This window comes from Emydura macquarii, unplaced genomic scaffold (genome assembly GCF_026122565.2).
Source record: "Emydura macquarii macquarii isolate MOO-44397 ecotype Brisbane River unplaced genomic scaffold, CSIRO-AGI_Emac_v2 contig_968, whole genome shotgun sequence".
NCBI classification, from domain to species: domain Eukaryota; kingdom Metazoa; phylum Chordata; order Testudines; family Chelidae; genus Emydura; species Emydura macquarii.
Genome location: NW_027131105.1, coordinates 19,538,550 through 19,559,841, shown reverse-complemented (window position 1 = coordinate 19,559,841; position 21,292 = coordinate 19,538,550). Strand labels below are relative to the sequence as shown.

Below are 21,292 nucleotides of genomic sequence, written 5' to 3'. Positions count from 1 at the left end.
TTGTTATTTGTGGTAAGAATATTAAACCTCATGCTTCACAGTTTAAACCAATCTCTAATAGATAATTGTGGGGGCATATTATCCCACATCTACCAGCCGTGCCATTCTTGTATCTCCTTCTGAAGCATCTGATGCTGGCCACGGTTGGAGCCAGAATACTGGACTAGATGGGCCTTGCATCTGTTCCAGTATGGCAGTTCCCATGACTGGGTATCAGGGCATTTCATATAAGGTTGTGTAGACTATTTTCTGAGATGACAGGTTGTGATGACAAGAGCATGAGGTAGGCAGTAGACAGGCTTACTGTAACTGTGTGGTAGGTATGGTGAATGTAACTGCAGATTTTCCAACTACAAATATTCAAAAATCATTAACGGTCTTAAATTGAGACTGAAAAGAACATTTCTCTTTATTTACTTTCTGGTTTTTGGGTATTTAGGATAGGGCTCAGTCATGTTTTCAAACTTCTCCACTACCACGAGGGCTAGAAATTTCTCAGCTTTCATTTTTAAAGAAAAAAGTATTCTCATAGTCACTTGATTCCAGATGCTTGAGCTTTGGGAAAACACTAGATATCATTGTTAGAGTAGCACCACTTTGAGGGAATAGGTAGAAGGGGGTAGCAGTTGACACTGACAACTCATGTGCGTAATACAGACTGTCTGTGTGTGTGTAAATGTGAACAAGGTAGGCATTTGATTGGGCAACAACTGAACTGACTAATAGATTAGGATGTATGAGTAAGGGATGAATGGGCAGTAGATAGATTGCAATTTGACTGTTTGGGAGGTAGGTGTATGTCAAAATCTTTGGATATGAGGTGGGCAGCAGTCAAGTTGCCTGTACAGATATGAAATACCCACTGACAGTTTTTGGTCTCATCTTTCACCAGACCTGGATAACTGTTTATGCCACCATCCCAGGCTTCCCTGCTTCCTCTACTTAAGCTGACACCTTGCCCCAATTGTGTCAACATGATGGTGATGAGCAATACATACAAACAGAAAGAGAAGGAGGGGAAAAATTCCCACACATGAACAGCCCCGTGGTCAAGGAGTTGTAACGTTTTTGTCTGAGGAGGCTGACTTTGCTTTTAATAATAAATCCAACTTATAAAAATATTATAGATCTAGGAGTAGCTGACATACGGTTGATGAATGTTGAGCATCTTAGTCATTGTATAATTTTTTGGGTCAGAATTAAAAAAAAAAAAAAAAACTAGAAAAGATAAAGTGAAATCACAAGAGATATTTGTCCCAGAACTGGGATCCTCCCAAATTTTGGCCCCAAACCTCATATTTAAACAATTCAGATCCAGTACCTCAATCCTGCTGGGTCCTACCTTGTCTGCCCATCTTCTCCAAATTCCACTACATGGAGAGAGCAATACATCTTTACTGGAAAATCTGGATCCCCAAGAGCATCCGCTACACATACATCTGGTACCTGAATCATCAACTCTTGCTAAATGATACTCTTTTAAATAGAGTAAAGATGTAGCAGCTACTATTGCACCCAAAAAAATGCAGACCCTGTTGCAAATTAGTGCACATGTTCCGCATCCAAGCCCTTTAAACTTCAAAAACTTAGTCTCAAATCTAGACCCCGTTTATCCAATGCACTGAGATTTTAGGAACACATCTTTCATTTAAAATTAATGAAAGGCATGTCTGAATCCCCTAGATGGCTTTGAAAATATCAATCAAGAGTCGATCGGCTAAAATCGCATTTAAAATGATCATCCACATCTGCTAGACTAGTTTCAGAGCAAAATTTCAATTTTATGGGATGAAATTTGGCTGCATCTGAACAGAGAGATGTGGGATGCTATGGCTTTACTGAAAAGCAGTGCAGTACATACAGATTTATCTGCTGGCTACCTAAAATGAAAGTTTGGAGATCTAGGCACAACCCTGCTTATACCCACAACCATATCTGGATTTTTGTTCAAGTGTTCCTGTATCAGGATGTATCTGAGCCAGATTATGGTACTGGCTTAGATGCAGCTGTACTTGTACTCTAATTATGCAATATAATTTTTAGAGTTTTATGTTAGAAAATGTGGTGAACCTGGCAAGACCCAGATGCCAGAAATGTGGGGGTTTTTTTAGTTGCTCTTGCACTGGGGATGTCAAAGCAGGGATTTTTCTGGTCCATAAGGAGTGGCAACATGTTGTCTATCTAATATGACAATTTAAGGAATAGAAACTTAAAAATGGTATGCCCCACCAGGATATGTGTTTTTTGAGGGACTATTGAGCAGGGATGCATCAGACTCTGGATTTCTGAAGTGGAATTGGACCAGCTGCACTTCAATTTTGAGGTCACTTTAAAAAACAAAACCCTAAATGCCAAATGTTTTGTGGCCATGGTCTGGATTTTAAAATATCAGGTCTGGATATCGGGACCAAATATTGGTAGGATCCAGGTACCAAACATATATTGTTGCTGTGCTGTGTATGGTTTTCTGTTTTTCATGCTGTTGAGCTGATACCCATCGGGATTCTGATTTTTCTTCTAGTGAAGTAGGAACAGCTATACTTGTCTTCTGTTTAGAGGCCAAAACTCGTCAGGATGGATCCAGGTACCAGAAACAGGTTTTTGTGATGCTAATACGCCAGGATGCATCAAGGTCAAGTTGTGGAGGAGAAGCAGCCGGCTACACTTAGTCACCATTTCGACAGTAGAATTTGGATGGCCGCTGCCAGGAATTGGCAGGATGCAAGTATCCGATCCAGTTTCTTGGCACCCATGCTCTTCCTTGTGCCACGCTGGGAGCAGAGAGCGTGGAGTCTGTGACAGAATCGGGGACCAGCTCTGAGGTTTCGTGGTTGAGTTCTGGCTATTTTTAACAGCTGCTAGATTCTCTCTGTCTGTCTGTCTGTCTGTTTAGGGCGTCGTTGGGATTGAGGAGTGGGGGGGGGGGGGGCACAATGTGGCAGGCTCCGAGTGCCAGGTGCAGGATGTTTGTGGCTGGATGCATCAGGGTCGGGGTTATTGATGATGGTGGTAATGGTGGCAGCGAAGTAGAAAGTGTCTAGACTTGTTCTCTCTTTTTCATGGTTTTATTGGGGGGGCCAAAACTCACGAGGATCCAGCGGGATACAGGTGGATTGTCGGGCTGTGTTTCTGCTCCCCTTCTCTGAGCCGATGGGGCGGGGAAAAGACTGCAGGCTTCCCAGCTGGGCCGGGGGGTGGGGGGAGCATTCAACCCAGAGCGCTCGGCGGGGGGGCGGGGGGGGACACGAGCGAGGCTGCAGTGAGCGCGGAGCGAGACCCACCCCACCCTCCGGAGCCCCCGTCCCCTGGCTGCCTGCCTCCCGTTACCTCAGCCCGCATCCCTGCGTCATGACGCGCCGGGCGAGAAGGGAAGGCTGGGGCGGGGGAGAGGAGGCGGCGGCGGCGGCGGCGGAGTGGGCGGCGGAGAGCAGCCGGGCGACCATTTAAAGCGATAGCAAACCCTTCCCTTTCCCCAGTGCGGTGCCGCCGGAGAGCGCGGCGGAGACGAAGCGGCGGAGAGGGAGGCCGGGAAGGAGCCGGACCTCCCCAGCCCGTCCCCTTCCCCACCCCACCCCACCCCGCCCGCCGAAGGGGATCTCCCCTCCTGCTTCCAGGCAGGCAGGCAGGCAGGCGCGGGGGGCGGGGGGCGCCTGGCCGGCCGCGCCGGGGCTAGCTGGCCCGCGGCTGCACCATGCTCCGGCCGGGGGGACTCTTCCACCTGCTGACTTGGATGAAGTTGCCCTGCTGCCTGCTGGAGTTTCTCCTCTCGGCGGTGGCGCACGGGCAGGAGATGTACGCCCCGCACTCCATCCGGATCGAGGGGGACATCACCCTGGGGGGGCTCTTCCCGGTCCACGCCAAGGGACCCACCGGCCTGCCCTGCGGGGACATCAAGAAGGAGAACGGCATCCACCGGCTGGAGGCGATGCTCTACGCGCTGGACCAGATCAACAGCGACCCGGAGCTGCTGCCCAATGTCACGCTGGGGGCTCGGATCTTGGACACTTGTTCCCGGGACACCTACGCGCTGGAGCAGTCGCTCACTTTCGTCCAGGCGCTGATCCAGAAGGACACCTCCGACGTGAGGTGCACCAATGGGGAGCCGCCCGTCTTCGTCAAGCCGGAGAAAGTGGTGGGAGTGATTGGGGCGTCGGGAAGTTCCGTGTCCATCATGGTAGCCAACATCCTGAGGCTCTTCCAGGTAGGGCTTCCCGAGTCCCCAGCTGGTCGTGGAGGTTGTCACTGAAACTGGGGGGGCCGGTTTATTTATTTTGTTATTCCCTTCACTGGACCGAAGTTTCCCCTCTTGTACAGGGGCAGCAGGAGCTCGCCGAGTTGCGATGCAATTTTTGCCCTCCTCGTTTTCACGTAGGTGTGGGGCTTTGTTTTTTTTTTTTCATTTTTAATTCCCATCAGGAATTATTCCGTTTCTCTCCCCTCCGCTCCCTTCTAACAACGCTCCACCCCACTCCTCCCCCCCCCCCCTCTATTCCACCTGGCATGACACTTTCGGGATTTATTGCCCCATTTACAAGAAGCAATCTGTGGGAAAAACAAGGCAGTGATTTAAATGGGTTTGCATTAGAGTGAAATATGGCTCGGCGAACGCGCTTGGAAAAGGCAACCGGGGCACAGACAAATTGGTTTCGCACATGAAATATTAAAGGTGCTTGATGAGGACACACTTGTGCACCGCAGCTTCGCCCCCTCGATTAGTTAAACCAGGGGGAGAGAGCACCTCCGATGTTCGTTTTTTTTCATTTGATTTTCATTATTTCACTTGCCTTTATTTCCACTCCTATCACCACTTCGTAGCTCCCGAAGTCGGTCTGGGTTTAGACCATTGCATCCCGCTAAATAATAAACCATAGTTTGATCTACTTTAAAAGACATAACATCATGTTCTCCTTCCACCTGGTCAGAGACCAAGCAGAACTCCAGGTCGGAAATCCTCTCCTTCCATCTAAACGAGATTCAAATGTGGGAGGAAATGGAATAACCCCCGGGGAAAAAATACATAGCAGTAACCCACCCCTCCCCCCCCCCCCAAAAAAAACCCCAACCCTAGCAACTGAATGCCTTAACCCATTTCAACCCCGGCATCTTTAAACCCGCGTGCAGACAGGTAGCTGGGTCGTGCGGGGAGACTGTAGGGACAGCTCCTGCTGGATTGCCTCAGGCTTTAATTCCTCCCTCAAGTGCTGAAGGATGAGCTGAGAAAACGGATTAAAGGGTTGTGTGTGTGTGTGTGTGTGTGTTGCTGCTACAGCGTTTTCTGTTTCTCTTCCCCATCCGCGCTTCATTCATACATATATATCCGTTATGTTTTTAGCGCATGTACTGAAATCCTCCCAGCACGGGTCCATGCGCTGCTGTATTTAAAGATTCAAAGAGGCAAGTCTCTCCCTAAGTTTTTTTTTCCCTTCTAGACTGGTATCCAGGCACTTGCTTTGCTTCTCGATCTCTGAAATCAACCCCTCTGTGCGGCGAAGTGGGGGTGTGGGGAGAGGGAGAAGGGGACTAAACCCAGGGGAGAGCAAGTGCTGTGATGGACCAAAAGCGCAGACCCTCTGCCAGAGTTTGGAAAGGGATCTAGTCCCTGGAGTGATCTCCATGGAGGGGAGGCTGGATTACATCTCCCCCTCCATCCTCTGAATGTGAAAGGGGTTGGGAGCTGGTAGCAGCATCCATGGCTCTCTAGGTTGTACTGTGAGCGGAAGGGAGGCGAGCGAGGGTGGAGCCAAAATACCAAATGCAGCAAACATGTAATTTTTAGTCTAATTTGCAAATTGCAACTGTTCGCTCTGGGTGGAGGAGCCGAATGGGGGGGGGGGGGGGTTGAGCTCTCGCAGCGCTCACAGGGAGGGGCGAGGGCTGCAGGTAGCGATAGATGCATCAACTTGGAGCAGTGCAAGGGGGATCACTGAGGCATTTCTATTATTGTATTCCCCCCCCCCCCCCCCGTGCCACCTTGTATTTTCCACACCCCACCCCTGACTTTCCATCGCCTTCCAAGCTGAGCCTGGAGAGCGATCGCTGGGCGTTAATAGCGGACAGAGGGTGGGGCCGGCCGTGGGGTGTGTATGGGAGGGGGGGGGGGAGTGTAATGCAGAAACCCCGGCGGGCCGACCCCTCCGTGGAAGGCCGTGCCCGGCAGCGGGAAAGCGGCGGCCCGGGGCTGCTGGAAGGCGATAGCGCCGGGCTTCTTAGCGGTTCCCATCCCCTCCCTCCCCCGCAGAAGGCGGATAAAAGCGAAGGGCGGAAAAGCGCCTTCAGCTGCCTTCAAGTTCCCGTGGCCGGCTCGGCTTTGGCCAGCCGCCGTGGGGCGGCGCGGTGCTGCACCCGCGGGGGGCGTTCGGTCCGCGGGGAGCGCAGCGCCCCGGTGCCCGGTGCCTGGGGAAGCGCGCAGTGCTGCGACCCGCACGGGGAGCGACTGGCAGTGACAAACCCCCGCCCGATACCTCGGTAGCGCCCGGGTTTCTCGCTCCCCCACCTTCTTCAGGTTGTTTTGCAACAGGCAGGTCCCCCCCCCCTTCCTTCCGGGCTAGAAACGGGGGGAGCTGCATGGCAAATTCACTTTCCTGCTCGAAGAAATCCCGGGGGGGGGCTCCTTTATGAGCATCCGGCTGCCGCTGTCAGGAACAGGGGGCCACGCAAAAGCCACAAACGGAGCAAACTAACCGGCTGGCCCTGCCCCTCCTCCTCCCCGGCCCGGCCCGAGCCTTTTCTTTGGGCCGCCCCTGGCAGGACGTCGGGGTGCAATTGTTCGGTCACCTTCTCTTCCCCAGCCCCTCCTCCCCCTGCTCAGATTTGAAGTCCAGTGTGTAAAATACCGCGCAGCGTTACAGTTGTCGATGCAAAGATCTAACCGCCCTTAACATTAACTTTGTGCCTGGTGGGCCACACAACTGGCAGAAATACAAAGAACTCTTTTTTGGGGGGGATGGGGGGGCTTAAAATTAGCTAGAACAGGGCATAATGTTCATTTTTGTTCAAGGCGTCTTACTGGATTATAACGGGGACTCAGTGAAAAAGAAAAGCTCTCATGCTATATTCGCACTAGAAACGTGAAACCCTTCATTCATGTGGAGGATGCACATTAGGAGATGCTGAGGTCTTAGTCAAACAGCCTGTGCTTTAGGATTTTACACGCGGCTGTACCAAAGTCAACCAACCTACTTTCGCCACCTACCCCTCAAAAGCAAATCGTGGCACGGCACTCCTGCGAGGTAATGAAACCATGTCCGTACAAATGCCGGCGTTATTGATGTTATGTAACTGGGTTTGAATACATACAGGAACATCTGTATGGTAGTTTGAGCGTAATTTATACATGTTGCCACTATTCAGATATATCAAGAATAAGAACTCAAGGCTATCTTTAATCAAAGCGTACTGAAAACAGCAAGATCTTAACATGTCCTAGGTAATTTTATTGACTACATATTTTACAGCGTGGTTCTGCCTTCCTTAAGCACATTTTTCTGCGAGTAGATCTATATTTTCTTTCTCTCTCTCGATTTGTTGCGTTTCAGAACATCAGGCAGAGAGGACAGAAGGGAAGCTATATATCTAAAAAGGGGATAGAAGAAGGAAATGTCATAAATATGCAAATGAGCATAGGGTGGGGAGCAAGTTAATCTTGGGGGGGGGGGGGTGGAAACTTGTATAAATTCCCCAAGCAGCTTTAGTATGTGCAGCCAGCATATACTCCACACGGGTCTCCCCGACCGTGGGAACATGACAGGGGTTATATTTTTAACGTGGATGAATGGTTCTCGAACATTTTATTTTTATGCAGTAGGCACAAACAGTCTCTTCCTCAGCGTCATGCAGATCAGCTCTTTCTTTCCATCTGTTGAGGCTATTGCGAAGAAAATCCTATTCATTGTTTACCTTTCCCTCTCCATACCTTAGGGGAGAGTAGAGGATTTTGTTTTTCACCCTTCTATTAGGGCCATATGTATGCAGCTTATGCACAACTTGGTGCATATCATTAATGACTCCAGTGAGCTAAATCTTATGATTCTTTTCCTCCTAGGAGGAGATTATTCACCTCAATCTGCGTATAAAGATTTAGGGTGCAGTTTTTTGTACAGTGCGCTGGCATCAGCTATAGAGGTTTGGGAGCATCACAAATGATACCATCAAGTGCATCAGCTTGGGTGAACAGTGTTTGTTTGAATGCTTCTCACATTTAATTCACCTATGCACGGTGTTACTGTGTTGCCCCTGGTTGAGGATACTATTTGGTGAAAAAATGATGTGTGATATCTGCACTGGGCAAATAACTTGCCCATTTTCCTTATGTAATTAAATAAGGACACCTCCTTTCCCTCACCTGAATATCACTCTAAGGGCTTTTCTACTTGATGGGTTATTCTGGAATAGCTATTCCTGATTTAATTCATTGTAGCATCCACGCATGGTGATAACTAACTTGGGGGGGGGGACATTTTTATTTCAGAATAAAAGCATCCACACATGAAGTTAGTGAAGAATAGTTCATCTACTCTAAATTCACACCCTACCTTATCATGCATTAACTTTTATATGTAGACAAACAGTTAATCTATCACTGATTTACACCATCATTAAAACCGTGGTAGGAGTAGTCTGGATATTTTATGTTTAGAATACTATGAGCTGTGTTCTAACTCCAGATCCAAGCACAGATCCCTCTGAAGTCAAAGGCAGTTCAAATCCAGTTTGAACATATTGGGCTAATATGCTCACTCTGATACAGAGAAGCTCTCTTAGGGGAAGAGAGATTGATGCACTAATCAAAATTGGGTCACTACACTCCCTTTTGAATAACATGGAGTTTTTGAGAGGGATCGTAGTCAGCCACAGAGAATGTGTGTCCCATTAGACATATCCTTCTATAATTTCTCATGCCAAATACTGAGTGATGTTTCAAGGGAGAGGCAGTCAGTTGCTCACACAAAACATAGCTATTAAAGAAGGATGGACTTGTGGTTAAGGCACTAGACTGGAATTTAGGAGAGCTGCGTTCATTTGCTGGCTTTTGCCCGCAGCCTTCCTGGGTGACCTTGGGCTAGGATAAAATGTTCAAAAGCACTGAAGTCCCATTTTCAAACGTGTTTTAGGCCTGGAGGAGTCTAAGATTCATTGAAAGTCAATGTATTTTAAGAGTCTAAATGCCTAAATCACTTTTCAAAAATGGGATATTGGCGCCTAAATCGCTTAAACACTTTTGAAAATGTTACCCTTAGTCTCTGCCTGATTCCCTTTGCCCAGTCAATTTAAAATATGGTATAAAAAGACATTAAACAGGCGTGAGAGAAAGGAAGTACATTTTTTTGGGAGGGGGGACTGGCACTGTCTCTTACTGTGTGACTGCCTGGCACAATGGGTCCCTTATCTTTGTTCGGGTCAGTAAACATTAACATAATATAAGAATTTAGTAGATCTTGGACAATAATTGAATGTGTATACCTAATGCATGGAATGTAAATAAATGCATATGTTAAATATACCAAACATTGATTTTGGACTAAAATTCTTTTAGGAAATGCCAATAAAGATTACAGCAATTTGTAAAGTAAACCTCCTGTTTAAAAATAAAATAGAATCAATTTGGAAAGCTGTTTTCAAATGCATAATGGATTTGAAAACAATGTTTTTACAACACTACTGTTACCTCACAACATTGGGGCTAATATAACTTACTTCACTACAAATGTAGTGTCCATGAAATTCAGTAGCTACGTTGAAGAAAATTGCTAAATATTTTATCCATTTTACATATTTAGTGAATAAAACTATATATAGCATGGGGAAATCAACACTTTCTTTAAAACACATTGTATAAATAACTTTTGGACTCCCTTAGAATCCCACAAACAGGCTTAAAAATTTGAAATAAATTATTGTCTTAGCTTCTATCTTCAAGTATAATTCCTCACTGGTCAATAGACAGTTATTCTTTTTATCTAAATATTTTCTTTCCTTACCAATGTTAGTTCTTTTGGAAATAGTCATCCAAAAGGGGGAGACTTTTGAACTCACTAAGGGATTTAGGAGCACAATCCCTTTGAAAATCAGTGAGACTTGAGCTCCTAAATCCCTTACATGCTTTGGAATATATTCCCATTTCTGTAAACACTTCAGTGCTGTGTGAGAAACCAGCTTATCATTTGGATATATGCATGGACAAAAGAAAGCATTAACTAGATTGTGGGAAAGGAAAGCTAAAACAGGAGTAGGAGTATATAGGGCAGGGGGGATAGCTATAATTTATTACTTTGTTTTTTCTTTTTAAAATAAAAGTATAGAAGTATTAAGCATCAGCATAACCTGTCACACTGTACGTGATTCAAAGCCTATTAAAGTCAACAGGAGTTTTTTCGATGACTCTAATGGAGTTTTGGATCAGGCCCCTGGCAACTTCCACAATATCTTTCTCTCTCCTGCTCTTTCTCCTTCATCTCACTACTGCTTCATGTTCTCACTGGTTTAAGAATTCTGGAGTGGTGTTATCCCTTCTGAACATAGACACTGACAGAACGATGCGTTCAGAGAGAGCTACCAAAAATGGATGATCAGCACAGGAGAGAAATCTAAGAGCAGCTTCCTCCCTGGATAATGGGCAGTTGCTCTGCATGAACAATGTATGTGTGGAGATGGCTGGCACTAGGGAAGAACCACTCTGTTCATCGTGAGCTCCTGGTGTATGAGAATTAATGGTGGCCCTGTCAGCAAGTTCCTGTTGTATGTTTGCTGACCCCCTCCTGAAGAGGTGGGAAAAGCATGGGATAATGGCTCTTTTATGAGTGCTGGGGATTAAGTGGAAGGGAATGGCTCTCTAAAGAACTCTGCTAGTCTTCCACACAGTTTCCCCACATATATTGTAACATCTATATGCTTTGGAAGAATGCTTCCTATGTTTATTTTAATTTAGATTTTATAGCGCCTTTTCTAGCATGCTTTCACAAAGCCGCTGCCCCCTATTGCTAATGTGTTTAGAACTTCACAAATTTAAACTGAGTTTTCCTTCATATCTTTCCCTTCTCGTGACATTTCCTGTGGGAAAACATGATATTGGCCCATAGGTTTTGATCCTGCAATCAGATCTGTGCAGAGGGGGCCCTGCCTGCATGCAGAAGCTCCATCTGATCGGATTGGAGTTAGCAATATAAAAATATGCCAAATTACTCATTTGAATGAATCCCACTGGATTATGCATTTGGATGGGCAGGGACTGAGTCATCCTATATATGTGAAAAGTAACTAGCGCATTTTTATCAATATTTTTTTGGAATCATTATCCATTGTCTTTTCAGACCTTTCTGTAAATGGTAAAATTCAATAATTTCAAAACTACATCAATAAAGACTTGAAAATTATTTTCATAAATTTTTTTTTTACAAAACCATGAAAGGGCTTTAGTTTTGAAGCCTGTGAAATGCAAACAATTACAGTATCTTGCCATTTTTTACCAAATTGGATTTCTGGTTTTTCAACAATCTGTTTACCGTCTTAAGTATTTTCCTTATTGTTACGGTTCTAACTAAAAAATTCTAACAATGTGAGGTAATCAACATATTTTACTGTTTTCTCCATTTTGCTAGATGCTGTACAGACATACAGTAAAAGATCATCGTAGTCTCAGAGTTCGCAATCTTAGATACAAAATTTACATGTGGATGAAATTAACAGATGGGGGAGAGTTTGAGGTCAGGGTAAAATAAACTTATTTTTCATAGATTAGCTATGTGCAATAATTTGGAGGTAAATCTTATTTTTTTGTTAATGAAGTCAAAGAAGCACATCAGTAATAGTAGTTTCAGCTACCTACCAGCATAGCTGTGGTCAGCTGACAGCTGTTTGTAGACTTCATGGTACAAGCGAGTCTAACAAGGGATTTTAGGGAAGATGTGGTAGTGGCTTTAGAGGGTTTTTTTTTCCCACGGGGGGACATTGCATAAGGGGTAGCATGGAAGGAAGAAGATGGTGGTTGCAGGAGAAAAGCCAAGCAGTTGACTAATGTTGGCATCAATGGCAGAGTCAGGGCATCCATTGATGATGGAAATGCAAGCATTGGAATGTAGCAACTCATTCAGTAAAAATATATATTCAGCAAGTAAATTTTGTGCAATTGCTAATGTGTTCTTTGAAGTGAAGAAAAGTGACCAATTTGAAATGACAAGTAGAGGGGTCATTTTAAAACTAATTTTTATAAAAAGAAATATTCATGTTTTGAGCCTCACAATGCTAACGGTGTAAAACTACATACCACATTTAATATTTTATCATTTTTTCCTAAAGGCATTAAAACCTTCCAACACAATACATTGAATCATAATATCAGATGCTACTATTTCTATTTATAGTGTATGCTAATTAATCTCAACCAGTGACAATTCAGAGTATCCTAGGGATAGGAATATGATGAATTTGATCATAATATTGGAAGATATGAAGCATGTAATTAGATCCATTTGAATAGCAAGGTATCCAATATATTCAGAGTAATAGGGTAGAGGGTGGGCATTCTGGGCAATGTAGAATTTTGAGAGGAAAAGCAAGTTGTTTAGAAAACGACAGCTAAAGTCGTAGTGTAGGTTAGATTCTGCTCGGTTAGATCAGTGTGAATCTGGACTGATTCCACTGAAGGCAATAGTTATTCTGAATTTTCACTAGTGTACTGAGTGCAGGGGGAAAGAGGGTGGGAGGAAGGCCGTAGGTCAATAAATCACATAGACCCTCATCCTGCAAGATTTATTCACATGCTTAACTTTAAGCACAAGTTAATCTCATTCAGTTCTGTGGGACTACTCATTTGCATAGCGATAAGCATTCAGGCAAGTCCTTTTTTCAGGATAAGGGCGTTATGTAGCGTTGTGATCAAATTGTGTTTAAAGCGCCTCACCCCTGCTCTGGCCCTTCCACGCTAAGTAAAGGGAGTGGAGCAGCATAAAGGGGCTCTGAAAGCCCTGGCTGTAGCCGAGCAAGGCTCCCCAGTACAGGAGCTATGAAAGGCAGCCATAGACTGTCCTCTGAAGACTTCCTTGCAAACCCTGGCACAAGGACCTGGGAGGTGGGGAGGAGAGTGTCAAGGAACAGGAACCGTTGCAACCAGTGCTGTGGAGATCCTGAGGAGCCTAAGGATCAACGGTAACTTTAGATAGTTCTGAAGAACTGTCTAAATTATACCAGTGACCAGCTCCTGGAGCAGTTTAGAACCTGGCGTGTGCAAAGGTGGCTTTAGTCCCTCCTCCCACTGGGTTGCATGTCACCTGCTGTGCATCATAAAGACCGAGCACAGAATATCGCCTATAAACCTTAGCTGTGCGGAGCAACTCTCTATTGCAATGCCCTTATCTTAGTCCACACAATTGTGCTTGTACGTTGCAGCTACTAGCAAGATGGTCTTTTGTTCTGAAAGAGATAGGGAGAAAAGGTGACTTTGTGGCTGAACTGGGGCTGGAAAAAGATTCAAACTGACAGTGATTTTAAAAATAACAGGCATGGGTTAGAAGTTCCTCTTCTCTGAAGCCCCTCTGCACACAGACAGGCCTTGAATTTCTACTACAGTTCCGAGTCTCTGTGAAGTAATGCAGAATCTTTGCACAGATGGCACAGCCGAAGTTCACTGAGACTGGGCTGCCATGACCTATATTTTGAAACTCAGGAACTATTGAGCATGTTAGCTCTTGTGTGAGGCTGGGGTGTCAAGGCTCATGAGTGTTATGCTTTATAATTACAGAACCTGATCTACTCCAATGCACATGGAAAAGTATTATGTGGCACTAGCTTGTGTGTGTGTGTATATATCTTTAGCATGCATGTTTTGATGGGGAGAAATGTTTCCGAACACTAGACTGTTAGGAATGGCAGAGAGAGGCCATAGATTTTTGGGGCCATATCTCAATTCTTTAGAAGGTAAGCACTTCATTTGATGTATCTTATTTGATATTTAATGTTATATTTTTAAACAGACCCTAACTGCAACAGCAGAGCTACCAGCCTCTTCTCTAACACAGCTTGGCTTACATTTTGACCATTCATACTTTTGCCGTGTCATTTTTAGGTCACTAAGACAAGAATTAGCATATTATATTAAGGCAAGTGTTGCAAAGGGATGAAGTGGCATTACAAGCAAAAGTCTTTGGTGCATTTTAAAATGAATACTTAAGTATTCAAAAAAAAAGTTCTTGTAGTGCTTTTACTTAAATAATGCCTTTCCCCCTGTGTTGTGATCATCTGAAGGGAGCATGGCTTTAGCAGGAGACCCTTGATTCTGAAACTCATTCCCCTACTTGCTCTGACAGATAAAAATCTCTTAACATTTAGGGCACACTGCAAGGACCAAGTTTTCTCCAAGGGTTGAGTGGGTGGGTGGCTGGAGAGACAAAAAGGTATTTCTGTTTATATTTATCTACACTTAAGTTGTTATAAAATGCATACTTGGGTCTATAGAGATAAGGTGGGTGAGGTAATATTTTTTTATTGGACCAACTTATGTTGGTGAGAGACAAGCTTTCAATCTTAGAGCCCTTCGGGTCTGGGAAATGTACTTAGTTTCACAGCTAAATGCAAGGTGGAACAGATTGTTTGCATAAGTAGTTAACACACATTTCAAAGATGGAGTGGACTAGGCCCTCAGGCCCCCTGCTGGAGATCTCAGAGTCCTGCCACATGCATCCCAGGAAAGGAGTAGTGGAGCTAAGTCCTCCAAGCAACCTAGAGAGGCTGCAGGAGAGCAGCCAATCAGGGGGAGGATGCAAGGGGTTAGCTAATCAGAGGGTTGCAGGCTAGTATAAGAGGAGCTGCAGTGCAGATCAATCAATGTCTGTTGCCGCTTGGAGCCTGAGGAGTGAAGGTGTTGCTTCCAGTGGGATGAAGGACTCCAGTCACAGACAACTCAATACTGGTAGGGACTGGGGGAGAGAGCTCTTGGTTGGCTGCTGGGCCTGAATGTAGAAGAGCCCTGAGGTGAGAGTGAAGCACTGGTGAAGGCCGGGGCTTCAGGGAAGTTGCCCAAGGAACTGAGAGCAGTTTAGTTCACAGTACACTGTAGTGTGTGGCTGCTATTCTTAGGATCCCTGGGCTGGGACCTGGAGTATTGGGTGGGCTTGCCCCCACTTCCCCATTGGGGAAGTGGCCTACAATTGGACAATGATAGACCTCCAAGAGGGGAACTTAATTGTTAAGAGGCCCAGCTGGGGCCAGAACAGAACTGAGTGGGTGAAGAGTCTCCAAGGAGGAAGTTCTGGGGGGCACAGCCCCCTGCTAGAGCCAGGAGCACTTAAAGACTTTGGACTAATCCCAGAAGGGGTCTGTTTGAGTTGTGTTCCATACACACTGTAAGAGACTCGACCAGAGGGCTGAGTCACTAGAAACCACCAGAGACATTGCCAGGAGGAGTCACCACAGACTGAAAGAGGTGCAGACACACACCCAAATAAGGGAGTATTCATGAGGTGGGTACCACCCCATTACAATCCTGTTAACACCTCTCCACTCATGGGGAGGAGGAGAGATGCAGGATTGGTTAATGGATTATAGATTGTAGTAACAAGCCATAAATCCAGTTTCTTTCTTCAGTCCATGAATTTTAGTTATGAATTTAAGATACCTGGCTTGTCCTTTGTAGGTGTTATGCAGGTTTCTTTGAGGAATGAGAGGTCAGATATAGAGTGATTGCTTAGTGAAAAGTGTTCACCCACAGGTGATATGGTTGTGATAGGCATGTGTAGGACGCATGGATCTTGAAAGTTGTGTTGTGGGGTGTAGGACGAGGGGCGGGGTGTTGATCATCATAGCAGTAGAGATGTCTGCAGGTTTTGAATCTGTTCTGGTGGACCCTCTTTGAGTTGGTGGTCTTGGTCTGTAGAGAGCTTTCTGTTGAGCTTGCACAGGTTGGATGGTGCTTTGAAGGCCTCATCCAACTTGTATCTCTCATATTCTGGGACCAGCACAGCTACAACAACACTGCACACCTGTGGCTAGTTTTTTTTTGCTTTTTTACAAATTGAAGGAAATGGAAAAATATATTAAACAAGTTAAGTGAAACAAAATTATGTAGTAATGTAGTAAGTTGACATGATGTGCTAAGTAATGTATTTTAAATGGCTAGTTCAAGGACAGCACTAACGAGGTCACTCATGGAAATAAGGTTGGGGACCAGGTAAGAACCACTCCCCAACCCTCTCATTGGAGATCTGGATTCCAAGTGTGGAAGGCAGAGTAGAGTCTGTAAGCTTCCCTCACCCCCCCCCCCCCCACCCTCCCCCACCGGCATGTGACTAGGGATGGAAGGTTGAGGAGCATGGCAATAGCTCTGTCTCCCCATGTACTAAGCGGCAGAGTTGGGCCAGCACAAGGTGAAAAGTAAACTGCATTCTTCGAAGGGAGTGTAACTTACTTTTGGCCTGGGTAACGAAGAGGTAGGGAAGATGTGATTCAGAATCTGTTCCTATCAGGACTTTTCCTGAGACAGTGCAGCTGCACATCGCCCCTAACGCAAGGATAAATATATATAATATGTACTATAACAGCGAGAGTCCTGTGGCACCTCAAAGACTAACAAATTCATTTGAGCATAAGATTTCATGGGCAGAAACCCACTTTGTCCGATGCATCCGATGAAGTGGGTTTCTGCCCACGAAAGCTTATGCCCAAATAAATTTGTTAGTCTTTAAGGTGGCACAGAACTCTCGCTGTTTTGCTAAAAACAGACTAACACAGCTACCCCTCTGGAACTCATCTATATGTAATATGTATATGTTCATACATATCATTAGGTACCTATGTATGTATGTTTTTATGTAGTACCTTTATTTCAAAGCACTTTGTAGACTGTAAAAAGCACCATACGATCTTTCTTCACAAGTGGTCAGAACCTCAGTTTTACATCTGGTTTGAAAGATGGCCCATGTAGTGCACTCGGTCACCATTCTGTAGCATTGATTCAGTACTGACCTGGAGTATGTCTACACTGCAGCTCCAGGTATAATTTCCAGGTTGGGCAGAAAAATGTTGATTAGCTCTGATTGAACTAATTGACTAAAAATAAGTGTAATCATGATGGCAAGTTTCATGGCATAGGCTGACTGCTGTGAGTACAATCCCATCTGTGATGCTAGACAGGTGCTTGGGTGGCTAATCTTTTCCCAATGTGGCTACACTTCTATTTCTAGGGTGACCAGAGAGCAAGAGTGAAAAATCAGGATGGGGCAGGGGGGTAATAGGCACTTTTATAAGACAAAATCCCAAATATTGGGACTGTCCCTATAAAATCAGGACATCTGGTCACGCTATCTATATCTAATGTGCTAGCTAGATCAAAAATAATGATCATATGTCTCCCTGAGCTGGCAATTACACCTCCAGCATCTGTGCAGATGTTCCCTGGGAGAGAAGTGTGCAATTCCTGGGTGTTCCTTGACACCTCATTAGCATTATAATCTATGCTAGATTGAGATATGTCAGCAAGAGAGCACACAGTGTTCTGGGTCCCAGCTTTAAAATATTGCTTCAGATGTGTTCAGTTTGGTCTCTTAGATTTAAGAGGAGTAAAACAAATTGGTCTGTTTTGAGACAAGTGTTCCAGTTCTGCTCCACTATGATTTCATTTCCCCCCCCCCCATCAAAATAAATCTCAGATAAACTAGGATATCTTTTATAATTTCACTATAACTCCACTGTAGTTTATTTTTAAATCAAGACCATTGGGAAGACATTTATATCAATGCAGTAACTAAATTAAAAAGTCAGCTGCTGACTGTGATTGGCTTACTGATTCCGGGGTTGCAGTATCTCTCTGTAGACATATCCGGCCTCACCAGGTCCAAGACATTGAGGGAAGGCTGAGATTGACATCAGGTATACATGAAAAGGTGGAGTCACTAACAAACAACTTGGAAATGTGAAGAAATTTACAGTGATCACACTCATATATGATACTGTGTATAAATTACCTCATATTGAGAAGGGGAGCTCTTTGCCATAGAGAATGTATGCAAATGGCAATGCTGCCATGAAATAGAAGTGATTCTCATGACTGAAACACAGCCACTGTTTATAAGGTAGCGAGAATAAGAGTTTGTAAAATGCTGGTCTGAAATATTCTCGGCAGTTGTATTAAAAGGTAACACCAGCACAAATACTGCTTTCTTGAACTGATCGGATAAGAGTGCTTATTATGGCCTGGTCTTAAAGAATAGGTTTTAAGAGCTTTGGTACTTCTATAGTTTGACAAACGTTGGCTTTTCAGCTGTAGGTTTAATGCCAGCTGGCAGCTGGGAAATGCCAATCTGATCAAAAACCTTGAACTGAAGTTGAACTGAAAAATTACTAAGCCAGTGGTCCAAGTTCTGCTCTCAGTAATGGTGATAAATCCATATTCCACTAACTTCATCAGAGGGAGTCCACTGGCATTGCTAACAGCAGAATTTGGCCTTGTTTAAAAAGCAGCACTTAAGCACTCAATATGTTTGCAGCACATGTGAGAGTGGTGTTTGCCTATTTATCAGACTCAAACAGTCTTTACTACTGTTAGCACTGCAGTGTCCATATGTTATTGTAAAGTAAATTGGGATTCTATTCTGTCTTTTGCCTCACTAAATACCGTTTGTTTGTTTTTAAAAGCCAAAGGATGGCTTTTCCAGTTAGCTCTGAAAACTCAGCCCAGGATCTGAAACTAAGCTGTGAGCAGCCACCTATGACCGTGCCAGTGACACAGATTTTGCAAACTTTGGATCTGGAAATTATGGTGAAAGAATGGATATAGAACCCCACATGTGATTATTACAGCAGCAATTTCCTGATGCAGTTACACATGGGCACTATCCCTGAAGTCCTTACACAGGTGCAAATAAATAATGGATATAAATCCTAATGCTTCCAGACACATAAGCCTTGAATAGGGGGATTAGAAGGAAATTTCCCCTATGTGTAGATGATTCCATAATTGCTTGGTACAGATTTTCTAGCATCTTCATTGGAAGCAATTGGTACTGGCTGCTGTCAGCAAGAAAATATTAAATGGTCTGATTAGTTGTGGCAGTTCCAATGTTCCAAACCTCCTATTTGCTTGAGTAACAACTTCAGGACTCAGCCTCTGCTGATTATCTAAGCCTGATAAAGGTTGCTTCTACCATCACTATAGGGACTATAGAATCCTGGACTTAATATGACTTAAATCTAGCACTGTTTACTTTTCATTTTATTTTTTAAATGAGTAGGAAGTCAGAAGACCTAAGCCTTCAAAAGTCATTAAGTTTGGAATTGAGGTATTTTGCCTAATATATCCAGTTTTTACCTAGTAACTCAGATTCATATGGTACCTAGATAATGTATTATGCAGCAATGTCCATGTTTTATCCTAACCTTAATGGATCTTTGGGCCTTTTTCTTATATAGGTGCTTATTACCCCCACCTCCTGTCCTGACCTTTTTTCTTTTTTCCACACTTGCTATCTGGTCACCCTACTTTAACATAAAGTTTTGGCCAATATAGTTAGTTTTCTTTGGTCCTGCTTCTGCTGTCATTGAAGTCAATGTTCATTTTGCTTTTGAATGTAGTGGGATCAGAATTGGGCCTTTATGCCAATGGTCAAAGAATTCTGGTTATTTAATAATAGGGGCCACATATTCCCCTCACTGTACCCACGCACTTCCTCCTCAGGTTGAGAGCTACATATGCTTATATAAAGGGAGAATTTGACTCTCAAACATTATCACTAGATTCCTCCTGCAACATCCATTGCAATATAGTTATTCTTTAGTATTTCATGCCATTAAAGCTTAACATTTCAAAAAAACCAAAAGTCATTCTAGAGTGAGAAGCCATTATTATTGAATAATAAAATTATCTGCAACTCTTCTCGATTATCCTTGTTCCTTTTCACTCTATAAATAAAAGGCAGCAATAATAGCTTTTGCTATTCAATGTTATGTAAGGGAAATTCATTTGCAAACGTCCCGTGCTCAGTTGTTCAAGTCACTACTTTCATTTGTTTTCAGAGATTTTAGGTTAGTCTGTAACAGTGCCACCCACCACTGAAGAGCAGACCTCCATAATGAAGCCCCAAATAAGGAAATTATGTGGGGCGTAACACCCATGAAAGCCTCTTCGTGCTAATAATTGAAATCCACCAATGTGTGGGGGACTGGCATAAGTCCCTCTGTACAACTTAAGCTCTGTAGAGAGGCTGTGATGGGAGCCAGCCAACTGAAGCACAAATCAGGGTACCACAGAACGAGTCTCTTGTTATGACCTCTGCAGGGCTGGTGTGGAAGAGGTGCCACGTGGAGACCCATGACCTTGTTTATACCAGATTAGTGCCCCTGGAGTCACACAGCATAGAAGCGGGGGGATATGGCTGCTATTCCAACCTACAAATTGAGGTAGCAGCAATCATTGGCTCTTGCCCTTGAGTGGGAGGTAACGTCGCATTCTGGATACAGAGAATAAATAGTGAGGTTTTATGTGGGTGGAGTGAGTTTCCCCTAGGCTGAGCTACGGGCCTGAGCATGAAAGGTGCAGTGTGTCTCCTGCACAGTGATGAATTCACTTTAAATCCTTAGGTCTTGACATATAAGTCTCTCACTGACACCAATGGCAGGACTTCTGGTTCTCACTGAAATTAACTGATCAGTCCCACATTCCTTCAAGTGTCCAAAACAAGTTATTTTAGAATTTTGAAAAAGGAAATGAAACAATGTTGGAAAACTAGCTATGGAGACATGCATGATTACATCTGAAGACCAGGGTATATTCACCTGAGTAGGGAGTGCAATACTGATTATGAGCGGAATTAGATACTTGCACCTGCCTGTACATGTACTATAGAGCAGGCAACTCAGTCGGTGCTTTAAAATGGCAATTTCAGTCTGTGTTTCAGCACAGTTGCTTATTCAAATAGCCTTGGGTTCTTGTGCTGCAAGATGGTCACTGCCTCTTGAGTCAGCGGCTGGAGAGGTGACTTGTGCCTTGTAGGTTTGTCCTCGCTGTACTAGACAAGCAAAATAGCATTCTGCAAATCAGATGCAAAGTGTTTTCTAATTACGTCAATATTTTAATATTGCTAATTTTCATCAAACTGGAGATGCTCTCTTTCTGTCCACTGAAATCCATGAAAATTTCACCATTGCCTTCAATTTCTAAGTATAGGTGTTTACTCTGTGTATCTTCAGTGGGAGTAAGACTGGGCCCTTGGTCAGTTTGATCTCAGCTTCAGCACCATTTAAAAATGTTAACTATGGAGGGGGGGAGGGTGTTGAAGCAGTCAGAGATCTGTTAAAGTCACGGAATCTGTGA

At 44.3% G+C, this 21,292-nt stretch overlaps 1 protein-coding gene across 2 annotated transcripts in view; it reads left to right on the top strand.

Moving 5' to 3' along the window:
* The first annotated feature begins 3,541 nt into the window (after positions 1-3,541).
* GRM7 (glutamate metabotropic receptor 7) overlaps positions 3,542-21,292 on the top strand; it is a 428,551-nt gene continuing 410,800 nt past the window's right edge. For both annotated transcript variants that reach the window (XM_067544398.1, XM_067544399.1), the window contains exon 1: positions 3,542-4,201. In XM_067544398.1, the coding sequence (XP_067400499.1) occupies positions 3,692-4,201 (510 nt within the window). In that variant the 5' untranslated portion in view covers positions 3,542-3,691. The remainder of the gene's footprint in view (positions 4,202-21,292) is intronic.